General features: G+C 44.7%; 1 protein-coding gene across 3 annotated transcripts in view; it reads right to left on the reverse strand.

Annotated features, from left to right (window-relative positions):
• Positions 1-13,947, reverse strand: part of TSPAN5 (tetraspanin 5) — a 170,898-nt gene extending 156,951 nt beyond the window's left edge. Inside the window, exon 1 of one of the 3 annotated variants that reach the window (XM_025423736.3) lies at positions 13,799-13,947. In XM_025423736.3, the coding sequence (XP_025279521.1) occupies positions 13,799-13,819 (21 nt within the window). In that variant the 5' untranslated portion in view covers positions 13,820-13,947. Of the gene's footprint in view, positions 1-12,664; positions 12,854-13,798 lie in introns of those variants that run through there. The other 2 variants (XM_025423726.3, XM_025423746.3) reach the window with 2 other exon arrangements.
• Positions 13,948-14,230: the final 283 nt, after the last annotated feature.

A 14,230-nucleotide genomic window follows, 5' to 3' on the forward strand; every position in this document is an offset into this window, starting at 1 on the left:
CGTTTGCAATGGTCTGGATCCTTGCAACTCAAAATGAGATCAGTGGACCAGCCACAGTGGCCTCACCTGAGAGCTTGTTAAAGTGCCAGAACTTTGGCCTCATACCTACTGAATCAGAATCTGCATGCATTCATGCATACATTCATTCATTCTAGAGAGAAAGGGCACATTTTGCACACAAGCAACCAGGGGGAGAGGCAGAGGGACAAGCAGACTCCACGCTGAGGATGGAGCCAGATGCAGGGTGCAGGGCTCGATCTTAGGACCCTGATCATGAGCTGAGCCAAACCAAGAGTTAAAGGCTTAAAAGACTGAGCCATCCAGGCAACACCCCCCCCCCCATATCTGCATTTCAAACAAGATTCCCCATGTGAACTGCATGCACATTTAAATTAGAGAAACTCTAAGGTGACTCAGGAGTTTATCTAAAACCATGCAGGCAGTTTGAAGATGACTGAACTTTGAGGTTTGCTGTTTGGACTATCAGGTGGCTATACTCCATGGTCTCTGGGAAACTGGCAGGCACAGGTCAGAAGGACAAGAGGATAACTTCAGTGTCCACCAAAGGGAAGTCATAAATCATCAATGGATCATGAGAACAAAGAGAAAAGGGAAACCAATAGTGTTGCGCATGTTGTAGGTAGGCTAAAATTAAGTGTGCTCCTATAATATCATGTCATACTACCATTGATCTTTCTTACCAGTGAATCCTATAGTAAAAATTCTACTTACCTTCCCTTTCATTCCTCCTCCTCTGCCCTTCAAGGGCTGGAGGATTTCTGTACACCTTCTGCATAAGAATGAGTGACAAGGCTCTTTACACCTATTAAATTAGCATGCCCTGGCCTTTTCTCCCAGAGTTGAGCCCAATTAGAGAGAAGATTATGCTCAGATATTAGGACAGCCTGCCTGGGTCTTCTGAGTCAGGTGACATTACTGGAGGCCAAAGAGCACAGCTCCAGATGCCTCCCATTACTGCCTCAGAGACAAAGCCACAGAGTCACTCGTTCACCAAGATGGGTGGCCCATTTATTTAGTCAATGACCAGGTAGTTCAGGCCAAAATTCTACTTCTGCATCAAGGACACCTTCACAATCTACAGAATTTGTCTGCAATACAGAGTAAAACAATGACCAAAATATGCAGGACTTGTGATGCCAAAAAAGCTAAAAATATATAGGTGCAGCCATCGAGATATTACCACAATATCTGGATTCAACAGATGTTAATAAAATGGTTTTTATTTCCATCAGGTGTTAGGCCTAACACCAGAGCTCAACATCAGAAACTCAACTTCCCAGCACAAAACACTAAGACACGACCTATGGTTTTTGCAAAGAAGATGGAAAGGGAATCTAAATGGGTAAAGAAAAAGGGGAAAATTAACAACAAACAATAGATGCAAATTCATGGTCTGGTATCCACGATAAGAATTACATGCCATTCATTATAATGAAAAGAACACTGTGAATATTGTTAGATCTTTTTTTCCCTTTAGTTATTTTGAGAATGCACTTATGTAGGCAGAACATTACAGAGAACAAAAAATATATGTTACCATGTAAGATTACTTTAATGGCTCTGAAAGAAGTTAAGAAAAAAACAACCAAAAATATTGAGGAAAATAGAGTAGTATTCCAAGCAGTTGAAACATATTAACTCTCTAATCCTCATGACTCCAAGACAAATGTTAGGTCTTAATACTAGTATTAATAACATTAATTAATACTAAGAATGCCATCTTGCAGGGCACCTGGGTAGCTCAGTGGTTGAGCATCTGCCTTCGGCTCCAGGTCATAATCTTGGGGTCCTGGGATCAAGTCCCACATCAGGTTCCCCGCAGGGATCCTGCTTCTCCCTCTGCCTCTTTCTCTCTCGCTCTCTTTCTCTCTCTCTCTGTCTCTCATGAATAAAATAAAATCTTAAAAAAAAAAAAAAGAATTCCATCTTGCAGATGAGGAGGAAATTGAACTGCAAGGTTGCTAAATAACCTAAGATCAAAGCCTGGGAAGAGAGCTGGCTAAAAATCAGACACACTTGAAGTCCAAGCTCCTTAACACCAGACTCGTTTGCCCACTTCCCACCACGGCACTAGAACGCCCAGGTCAGGATGCACCTGGATCATCATTCTCTAAGACGGACACAAATAAAGACTTTTTCTAAATTCTAAATTCTAAATTAACTGATGGAGTCTTCATCAGTTAAAGGGCTGGGCCATTTTCACAGGACTGACTATACCTCAAAACAGGAGGATGAACTTTTGGCATTAATTGCTTCAACAGTGATTACAACTACTTACTTGGCAGAATTAAGTTTTAAGGCTGCTTAGGGGAAAATATTAACAGCTGGGGGAAATTTTTGTTGGAAGCAAAACATTATACTTTGAGAAATGCTTAAGTCAAGTATTCCCCCTTTTATTAGGACTACTTAATGAAGTACAAAGCATTAAAATAGCTGGCCTGAATATTTATTAGAGCACCAGCTGTTCCCTCCAGATTTTTAGAAATTCAACACTTAGTGCCAAGTATAATTTAGGAAAAAATCTCAACAAGTAAAAGAGCCCTATCTCTCATAATACTTATCTAAATAGTAAATATAGCTGGAAGAGGTATAGATTATCACTTGGCCTTTTCAATGAGGGGAGCCACAGTGCTTTGCCATTCACTTCCAAAGACTACTTTGTTATTGAGGTTGGTGATTACATTCCTTAAAAATTATACCTTGCATTTCAGAATTAATGATATTTTCAGATTTTGATATTTTATGTACATACAGATACTATCAGTGCTAACCACAGAGTTCATACACCATTCAGGTCTTTTTCTTTTTCTCCCCCCCCCCGCCCCCCCACTTTTTAGAAGTGATGTGATAACTATGTCCCAGTAAAACATTTCAGAGAAATAACTTAGAATTTATTTTCAAGTTTTCTTTCTTTCAAAAGACTTCTACTTTAAGAGCCCAGCCATAATCAAATGCCTAATTTTTTAAAATGGGATAGGAGAAAAGAAGTACTTAAGAAAATAAAAGGAAAATTCACTATGCAATCTCTGAATATTCTGCACTCAACCTTCTCTTTCTAAAGTAAACTGACAAATACCAGGCTTGGGTAGGAATCCTGCGTTGCTATACTGTCAGCCCTTTGGGATACTGCTGCCCATCTGGATATGGGAGAAATGTTCCTGCCATGGCATTACAGTGGGGCAGTCAATAAAACTGCCACAGAGATACAGAAAGCAACTCTGCTTTCCCCCACTCTCAAATGAGGGTACTCAGGGCTGGGGACACAGGAGAAAGCCCCAGGAAAGGGAGGCTGAAAGGAAGAGCATCTTGGCCAGGGAGGCTGATTTCTGAAGGGGAGGACAGGTCACTATCTGGCATCTGTGGTTAGACCCAGTTCACTACCCTAAAGTGTGCAGGACAGCAGGGGCAAAAGAACAAAATGTCTATTTCTTCATTGTTCCTGTCAAGTAAATAACTAGCTTCTATCCTTATAAGATGCTAATTTTTAGCATACTAATTGCAGCACAAGAGGTTCTGTTTAGTGGAAATTTTCTCATTTTGTTTTTAGGACTTTCAGATTTAAAAATAACTGGCATTTTTGGATTAATAAAAAATTCCATGAAGGATAAAATAGGCCACATTATATTTTTCTCATAAGCAATGAACAGTAGCTTCATGTGCTGGTGAAATCACTTTGGTCAGAGCTCTACGCTACCCACTCCCAGCTCCCCCAAGTGTCCCCTCCAGAAAGCAATGGGAAGAGATGCCACACCCTGTCAAGAAAAGCAAACCAGAGCCTCTCAGAGTCAGCTGAGCATCAGACTCACCAGCACAGATTTAAAAACACAAAACACAAACACAAAAAAGCAAAAAACCCCCACAATACCAGGGCTCCATCCAGGATCTACTGAATCAGATCCCCTGGTGGGAAGACTAAAATTTCCTAACAACTTAGGAATTAGGCTGCTATATCTATAAAGAGGTGAAATATCAACAAATCTTACAGAAGTCACTCTAGTTCGTGAGAGGGACTTTCTGGGCATGAAGAAATTCACATATAGGAGAAGGACCCATACAAGGAATAATTTTGTTAAAACATGCCTTGACCATCAAGATTCAAAAACATCTGAAGGCTAGAATGGTGGTTTTCAATTGTCTTTTGGAGCAGTGGACCCCCTTTTTCAAGCCAAATCCTTTATGGTATCCCAAAATATCAAACCAATTGGCTGAGTCCTCAGTGGGGGAAGAGAGGTCACAGACACTCGCAGTCAGTCCAGGCACACCTCAAGGAAGCCTTGGGCTGCTGATACCACAGTTTAAAAACCACTGGGCCAGAATAAGACATGTAAATGGGATAAATACATAGAACTATATCTAAATTCAAATAATTACCTGGAGGGTTAGGGCTTCTGATTAGCACCTAGCCTAGGAAGATGGGTTTAACAGAAGTTCACCCAACAAAGAAGTGAAGGTTTCATTTCACTAGAAATTCACTTTGAGCCAGCAGTGTTCTCTGGCTTCCAGGAGAAGCCTGTGCAGTTTAGCTTAGGTTAATAACTCCTATTTGTATTGACAGATTTACCTTTTACAAAGCACCTGCACTTGCATGCTCTCATTTAATACTAGATAAAAACTCTGTGAGATATTGGAATTATTTTCCTCCTATTTTAGATAAGCAACTGAAGGGACGCCTGGGTGGTTCAGTGGTTGAGTGTCTGCCTTTGGCTCAGGTCATGATCCCAGGGTCCTGGGATCGAGTCCCACATCAGGCTTCCTGAAGGGAGCCTGCTTCTCCCTCTACCTCTCTGTGTGTCTCTCATGAATGAATGAATGAATGAATAAAATCTTTAGAAAAAAAAAAAAGATAAACAACTGAAGAAACAACCTGTGAGAGTAACCCTCAAAGACAAATCCAGCCAGTAGCAGAGGCTTCTACCTCTAGGTCCAACATGGCCTAGAGATTTAAGAGGATGTTCAAGTGTAACAACCCACTGCTCTCTGGAAGAGTAGAAGGGTGTGTGAAGAGTGCATTCCATTCTGGTTGCTACATTAATAGAAATGTGTCCAAATGGGACCACAGGCAAGAGTATCATGACTAGGGCAAAGAACAACCTGGAAATCATACATGAAGAATACATGAAGGAACTAAGTAAGAGCTTTTAAAGATAGAAAATAGAAGGTTTTAGAATGACATAATACCTATTTTTAAACAATGAGGGTCTACAGAAAAGGAAGAAAAATCTTGTTTTGTATCACACGAGTGTTACCTGAGGCCTTCCCCTTCTCCTTCCTGAAAACTTCTGCCCTAAAGCCATTAATGGGGGCAAAGCAAGGTAGCCCTTCGTGCAAGGACAGGTATGGGGAAGGATTGGAAGCCTAGAGCAGGGTATCAGGGCCCAATGAGAGTGAGAAGAGTGTTCGTATTGAGGTGCGGATTTGTGACATTCTCGTTGCAGCATCAGCAGGTAAGGAGGGCAATTGTGTGAGGGACAGGAGCAACTGTACAAGACTGGCTACCTATGAGGAGGATTTATCAAGTAGGTAAACCTGTTAAGAACAACAGGAGCCAGGAATCTCATGTCAAAGAAGATAATTATAAATAAAGGAAAGGAAAAACCAAGAATAAACCTTGTGGTACCAAATAGGGATTTGTGGTATCACTCAACTCATGGTTTCAAAATATAACTAAACACAGAAATGCATACGGAATGTGTATATATGCACATATATGTATATACAGATATACATGTATGGAATATGTATATTCCATAGTTCTGTCCACTAAGAGTTCCCAGGGTGGTGATACCCTTATGGCAATGAGCACACTTACCAACCAGATCTTGGCTTCTAAATACCATTCGCCACTCAAAGCAACTAGGGCTCCTTGGAGAAATGGCTGATACAAAAGTAAATCAGTAAATTATAAGATGAGCTTGGACCATCTTGTTCCGCCAGAAAGCAAAGAAGTGCTAAAGAATGATGGGAGTTAACAGGCACAGGAGACAGCATGAAAAGACCATCCCTGCCCGCCAAACCGGGACTAACTAGAACATCCAAGTCAGGAGGGCAACAGTTCAACAAACATATTGGAAAAAAGGAAACAATAAGTTCTTACTGCTGTAAATAAATTAACAGATTAAAAATCTGATGAGGATTGGGCTATTTACATTGTTTCAAAGTAACCTATCACACAATATGTACCAATTGCAGAAGGAAAAAGAGTAACTTTATGGTTGGAGCAGCTTGGCAGACAACACTTTAACCAAGTGACCACCATCAGTACTAGGACAAACAGAAATCAGTGCCATCTGATGGGATGCAACAAGGTGGATGTAGCACCATTTCTGTCATTTTCCTGCCAAAGATGCACAGTCAGAATCTAAGTATGAGAAAATGGAAGACACACCCAAATTGGAGAACATTATACAAAATAACTGGTTTATAATCTTCCAATGTGTCAAGATCTTGACAGAGAAGGACTGAAGGAGATAACTAAATACAGTGTGTGTTCTGTACTGGATTCTTGGCTTTACAAGACATGATTGGAACAACTGGGAAACTTGAAAAAAGATCTAAGGTTTGGATGATGGTAATGTATCAGTGGTAACTTCCTGGCTTTGATGGCTGTCCGGTGGCTCTCTAGACTATCCTAGTTTACAGGAAATCTACACTGAAGTGTTGGCGTGATAGGCATCATCCCAGGAACTTTTTCTCAAGTGATTCAGGGTAAAAACAAATTATATACCACGTGCGATTTTTCTGCATTTGAGATAGTTTCAAAATAAAGATTAAAAACCAACAACAGTAAATTAGGAGAATGGAAGTTAAGGGAAGTAGATTACACTACTTGGAGGACAAATGAAACATGAACGATTAAAGTGGTCCAAAAACAGATCCATGCTTCAACCTGTTGGCAGAATGTCACAGAGAAAATGTTTCGCTGAATAGGAAGTTAGAGGAGATGATGCTTAGGTACTTTCCAGTGATTTCGTAATTCATTCATTCAACAAATACTTGTTAAATACCTTCTATGTTTCAATGCTAGACACGGCTTCTGAAAATGATGGAGACAGTCCCTGCAGCTGAGGCCCTTATAATCCAGTGAAGTATAAGGATGCAGAAGTTAGAAATGTGAGGCAGTGTTACATATGGAAAGAAGCATGTGTCTTCAATACTCCATTGTCTTTAATAATCCAATTTTTCATTTATGGATTTTTCAATAGACTACACAGTTTATTATATGATCATATTCCTTAACATTTTCATCCTAACTCTTTGTGCTAGTGGGTGGTGTTAATTGAGGCATATGCAAAAACCTTATCACTTTTCAATTATGAACAGATGTAAGTGACTTACTTGATGTTTTATTTTAAAATGAAAAGCATCTTCTAAAATAAGTTTCAAAGGAGAAGCTAGGGCTATCGTTACTAGAGGAGACTTAATATTCCAAAAGTGAACCCTGACATGTTCTTCAACAGCTGAAAAGTCACTCCACATGCCTGCGCTCCAATTTTTTCATCTGTCACGAAGATGTCATAATACGCTTGTAAGACGCTTTGAGATGCTTAGAAGAAAGAGATCATAATTATAAAGCTTTGTTGAAATACAGGTTGTTCTCACCTTTTGCCAGGGACTAACTATTATTGTGGACATATTAAGACAGAGTGATCCATCTAAATGAGCTCACTTTGGCAATTTGATGGTGAGTGGAACATCGTTTGGTTTTTCAACTTTCCCCCCTTGGCTTCATTTCAATCTTCCAGCATATCATCAAGTGTAAATACTTCAGTGTGTTCTCACTGCCCCAAGTGTGGGCAGCCAGACCAAGCAAGTCCAGTATTCAATTATTTTCCCCACTGAGATCTGTACACCTTTCTTACACTTTTCCCACATGACACTTTCATAACCATATTTAGCTTTCTCCCTACCACTCCCTGTAATTCAAAAGGCAATTTAGACTCCCATATGGTTGCCATCGAAGCTAACAGATGTCTAGCAAATTAAAACAAAAATTATGACTTATAAACTGCTGATGTATCGTCATTCCAGAACATCTTACAATTTATAGTGAATCATAAGATAAGGCTTCCTACTTGATGCCCCCCCAAGGTTCCCTAAATCTCTCTCCTCTCTGAGTCTGAGCCCTGTGAAAACAAATTAGATACAACATTCTGCCATCAACCCAGGATAAACCTCCCCTTAAAGACACAATGTAATATTTGAAAGCACATCAAAGAGAAATTTGGCCTCAAGTATCCAAGGCTGTTCTAATTGTATTGTGAGGAGAAGAGAAAAACAAGTTGGTTTTCCCAAATCATTCTTGGTTTTCCCAAAGTCATTCAAGGTTTCCAGTGATCCATGGGTTTTTTTTCTAATAAGTGACAATTAAATTTACTGAATCCACTTGCTTCATCTCCTTGGCAGGTCTTAAGGGCATTATCATTACTCGGCAGTAACAACAATGCCAAACTACCAGGCTGAAGTATTCCAGAAATTCTGTAGTACAAGATGGAAGTAGTACAGTCTTAAGACAATAACAACAATGATATTCACCATTTGCTAAATATAAAGACAGTGTACTGGGTACTATCTCATTGAACCCTTGGAACTACAATTCCATTAGATAATGTTATCCTTCCTTTATAAACAAGAAATTATGGCTCAGCGCAGAAGGTATGTTCCAAAGATGGCCACAACCTGCACAGCCTTGACATCTGTCCATCAAAAGGTGGAATTTCTTTCTCCACTCCCTTAAAATTGAGCAGGCTCTATGTGTGCTTTAATGAGTAAAATAGATGGAAATGACACTGGGCCAGTTCTGGGTGTAGCCTGAACTGGCTGGAACCTTCTTCCGGCTCAGAAACAGGAAGAAGCCACATGTAGGTGCTCCAACCAACAACCCTGGCTGAACTCAAAGCAAGCATCAACTGCCAGTCATGCGAGTACACCATTTTGGGCATCTTACCCCAGTGAGCCTTCAGACAATTCCAGCCCCAGCCACATCTCACTGCAACTGCCCAAAAGACCCCAAATGCAGTTGCCCAGATAGGCCTGGTCAAATCTCATACCTGTTAGATACAAGAAAGTTTTGTTTTAAACGACTAAGTGTGGGGGTTGATTGTTAAATAGCAACAATTCAATACCAGAATCAGATCAATTTGCTCACCTACGAACTGTTAAGAATTGGAACCAAAAGCCAAGAGTTTAGAGCAAAACATCTATTAATGGTGGGCAACATGATGTGAGGGTTCATACCCAAAAGAAGTGACTTTGAAACAAAACTCCCTACCCACCTCAAAGCAGACTAAGTGTTTTCCAAGAAATGTCCTAGTGTGGTGACACCCTCAATAAAACCAATTCCCTTCTGGCTTGAGTTCTTCCAATGTTAAATGGGGAAAGTAAGATTTTCCCCACCACCCTGTGATAACTAATGAGAAAGGAATCTGTACAAGATGTTGACTTTGTTACTCAGAATATCATTACAATTGTTTTATAAAAGGATTCATATTTTACACACCAAACTGTAACTCTAATAATAAAAATATATTTAATGACTCACACGACTACATTTGAGAGTCACAGTGGGGACAGGGAAGAATGCATACTATACCAGGGAATGAACAAGCCAAGAAGAAATTAGGGAAAGATGTGGGGAGTTTGTGTGTGTGTGTGTGTGTGTGTGTGTGTGTGTCTTATGAAAAGATCTTTGAAGAAAAAAGAAACTATCTTCAGACAAGTCTCTGTAACAGAAAAGTCTATAATTTAACAAGTGTCCCAATATATGCTATTTTCATTATACATAGTGTCTGTCTCTTGTTTTTTCTTCCCTAGCTTATTGGAACTTGACAGACACCTTTTATGTCGGAACTAGAAAGAACCTTACAACTCATCCAACTCCTTCATTTTAAAAGCTGAGAAACTGAGGCCAAGGACAGTTAACTGGCTAGCAACAGGTCAAACTACTCATTAGCAAGAGAACCCAATTTGCAGTGCTGGTGCTACCATATGTTCAGTTTTATTTTATCAGAACTATACCTCCAAATGTCCTCAATGTATTTCAAATTTATTCTAGCACCTCACAGTGTGACAATGAAAGATTAGGAAACCATACTCTTTGTTATCAATCTCTTCTTCATAACTGTGTAAGAGTAGCATTGAGTCCACGGTTTCTGGCAGTAACTGGATGATGGTGACTCTGTATTGGGCAGAGATGTGCAACTTTACAGCAGCAGGCTGTCAAGTGACTGACCTCAGCTCTTCAGTCACTAACATCTTAGTCTAAATTACGTTAATTGAATGTCATGGTAACCTTCCTGCTGATCAAACCATGGTACTGATAAACTGGGAGATTTAAATATGGGGTGATTTTGAAGCAGACAGCAGAATAGGAGAGGTATGGAGGGCATCAGGGTGCAAGGCATTAGCCATAGAAAGGAGGGAGAGGTTGTGCAGAAAGCAGATAAGACAAGGGCCTTGGAGCAAAGACTTCTCTATTTAACAATTCCGCCTAGGGCAGCTTGTTTAGTTCCACAGCCTAGGTCTTCTATCAGCCTTCCCATAAAACTCCTCCCAAGAGTCGAAGACCTTCAAAATCAGACAAGATGCAGCTCCATTCCAGAACTCTCTCTGCAAGCATTCCACGATTCTTTCGCACTCTCCACAGTTCTAATGGTTTTGCCACAACCTAATCCACAGAAAATACTAAATTTTCCTCTGTACACTGTACAAAATTACACCAAACTGTCAGGGAACCAGGCCCAAATCCCTTTATTTCTTTTCCACCTCCTGCTATGAAACTGCATAGAAAGCTCCTGGGTGCTTTTTGTTGCCTGGTAGCTGAAATATGCAACTTTTGGAAGTGTTCACATAGAATCAAGAGGCCTGGACTCACTGCCTCAAAAAGGTCCAGTCTCAGCCGAGTAGTACCTGACTCTCAAAGTCACAAAGTTTCAAGTTCCAATGAAATCAAAACACCTCATTCAGAAATGTGACTACCCACCACTTTTCAACATTTCCAGCAAAGGTGAAAACAGAGAAGCAAAGAAAGAAAGAAAATTTCTTCTTCCTATAATTGTAGCAGTGTATGACTGCAGGAAGGGGGTGACCACTCACAGGAATCAGATACAATCTCTGGCAAAAACAAAAAACAAACCTGCCTGTGAATAACTAGATACATTGATTTATGTTCTCCATCCCCTCCCATTCTCTTTATGAGTCTTGAGGACAGATGACATGCTGACACACAAAGTGGTCTCCAAACCTTTCCATTTCCCTTTGCAAAACATGCAAACCAACGCAAGATACTTGAACAGAAAATAGAGGAAAATTTTAAAATAGCTTGGTAAATGTGTGTAGGAAAATATATAAAAAGCTGTATTGATATATGTATATGTATATGTTTGCAAGAAATGGCTAAAATTAAAGGAGAAGCAAAATAAACACACCCTGTGTTCACGCGGCTGTGGATTATTACTGATCCCACTGTTGGATTATTGTTTATCTCATACTGAACCTACACTGAATAGCAACTTGGAGAACACCCCCAGACAACCACCATCTTTACTTTCCACCGGTAGGGGGGTGCCCATTAAGGAAGAGGAGGGGATGGGATGGGGGGGGGGGGTTGGAATAACACAGTCTTTGAACCAATGTTTTCCCCCTTGCCCTAGTGAACTCTTTGTCTGGTTGCTGAACACGTTTGTGAGATCAAGGCAAAGAATCCAAACAAAACAAAAGAGTAGGCATCCCAGACTAATTACAATAGGTGCCCAGCACATTGTGGTGCCAGCAAAGCCAGAGCACGGTTTGAATCTCGCGTTCAAGCATTTGCTCTCTCTCCGTACCCCCAATAAAACATGTCTCACACATCCTCTTTGCATTTCTCCAAGCTTTCCCAAAAAACGGCCCGCTCTGTTGTCACTCCTCAGAAAAGGATGTGAGGCACGAACATACTGAAACAGGTTGACGGTGACTTGTTATTATCCTGACAATAATACATACCTGGAAATAAAACCCTCCACCCCCCACGCCCCCTGGCCAGTCCATTATGCAAAAGGAGCGCTTCCCAGCTGAAGGGGAAGAGCTCGCAGGAAGCGTTATTTGCGTGCACATTACAGAACCATATACCACCGCATCTGCATCCTACACAAAGCCCGAGATGGTGCAAGAAGATACACGCTGAGCTGAGCATGGCACAGACCAGCCGCGGCAACGCGGAGCCAAGCCCGCGTCCAGTCAGGTCCCTGCGAGAAGGTGGACCTCGGGGTCGGCTCGGCCCGATGAGCCTTCCCTATTATGACACCGCGCTCTGCCCAACATCCACATCCCACCGGGAGCAAATCTGATTCGTGTGGTTGCTCATGCCTCAAACTGCCGAGCCCTTCCTTTCATCTGCATCCCTGCTCCTCGTCCCTTAAAAAGCCACCCCAAGGCCTGAGTGCCCCCTCTCCGGCTCGCCTACCCCCGCACGCCGCTCCACTCCTAGGGCGGGTTGGAGGCTTCTGTCTCCGACGCGCGAGCTGCAAAGGCGGAAGGCAAACGCCTCCCCGAGCTCGGGCAAGCGCCCGAGGGGCTGCGAAAAGTAAAAGCAGCAGGCAACGAGCGGGGAAATGGTCGCGGATCGGTCGGCCACGAGAGTTGAAAGCCCAGAAGCGCTCCAACTTACCCAAAATATGACATTGAAGCCAAATATGAAATATTTGATGCAACAACTGACTTCAGGACCCTTGTAGTGCTTCCCGGACATCCTCTGGGTTCATGAAGACACTTGCCCCGGCAGCCCGAGTTTGGAGCCCCGGAGCACCGTCGCTCAGAGCAGCCCCGGGGCGGGGGGGGCGGGGGGACAGGGGGCCGGGGACGCGGGGCGGGGACGCAGGTCCGGGACCGGCCGACCGACCGCGGGGAGCCGCTCCCGCACCTCCAGCCCCCTGCGCGTCGAGGCCGCCGGAGCCGGGGTGGCCGCGAGCCGGCGGAGAACCGCGCGCTGCAAGCCCCGAGCCTCGCCGAAGCTGGCCCCGAGCCCAAGGCGAGAGCCCGCGTCCGTCCGCCCGGCGACTGTCCGTCCGTCGGTCTCCGAGCTTCGGGCAAACGCGGCCGCAGCAGATGCTGCTGGAGACGCTCCTCGCCCGCCCCTCGCGCGCGCCCTCCCGCCGCTCGCTCCGCCCGCCCGGCGCGCCAGTCCCCCGCCCGCCGCCCGCCCGCCGCCCGCCCGCAGCCCCGCCCGCAGCCCCGCCCGCCGCCCGCCCGCAGCTCCGCCCGCCGCCCCGGCTTCGGCGAGGCGCGCGCGCTCCCGGGCGGCCGCGGGACCACGTCGCCGCGCCGCCTCCTCCCGCCCGGTTCTCCCCGCCCCTTCCCCGACCCCCGAGCGCCGCAGCCGGCGGGGTGCGTGGGGAGGGCGGCCGGCGGAAGGCTAGGGGGCGCGCCCGGGGGCACGGGGGGGCGGGAGCGGCCCGCCGGGGTGACCCGGCTTGACGCGCGGCGCGTCCGTCTCCACCGCCCGCTGCGGCAGACGGCGTCCGGGGGGACGCGGGGGAGAGGCTGGGTGAGTGCGGAGCCCGCGAGCCGCTCGCCGCTCGGACGAGCCCCCTCCTGCACCGCGGGACTGCGCTGCGGCGGAAGGCGCCGGGCCCCTGAGCCGGAGGGAAAGGGGGCGCAGACTTCGCGGGGAGCAAAGGGGTAGGGTAGGGTGTTAGGGAAGGGGGAGGAAAAAAGAGGTGGGGGTGGGGGGGCATTGGGAGGGCTGCGAAGGAACGTCTCCGGAATCCAAGTGTGGCTCCAACCCAACCCCCCCCGCCCCCACCTGCGGGAAAATACGCTTCATCCCAGAATGCGGACGAGGGAAGGAGCCCGGCCGGGATGCGATCCTCGCCCGCGGGTCTGGCGCAGCAACGCAGAGTCGGGCAGCACATGCCCCCGGAGACGGGGTAGTGCCCAAGGCCTTGACTCGTTCCTCACTCTCAGAAGCAATTCAGAAGTTCCGGGATGTCTTTCGGGAAATGCGAATTGGTATTATTGGTTATAAACCATTAAGCTTTTGACCTCTAGGGGAGGGTGGAACGAGTGGCTGGAAACTTTTGGAGCGCTCCCCGAGAGGGTGTGCCCCTGAGTTGCAAATCCAGCCTCCGCCTCGAGCATTCACAGGTGCTGGCGAGCGGGCACCGGTAGTCCACGAAAGAAGAACGAGCAGCTCAGAACTGTTTGTGACGTCTATGGGGAGGGTTTTTTGTTTTCT

This window comes from Canis lupus, chromosome 32 (assembly GCF_003254725.2).
Source record: "Canis lupus dingo isolate Sandy chromosome 32, ASM325472v2, whole genome shotgun sequence".
NCBI classification, from domain to species: domain Eukaryota; kingdom Metazoa; phylum Chordata; class Mammalia; order Carnivora; family Canidae; genus Canis; species Canis lupus.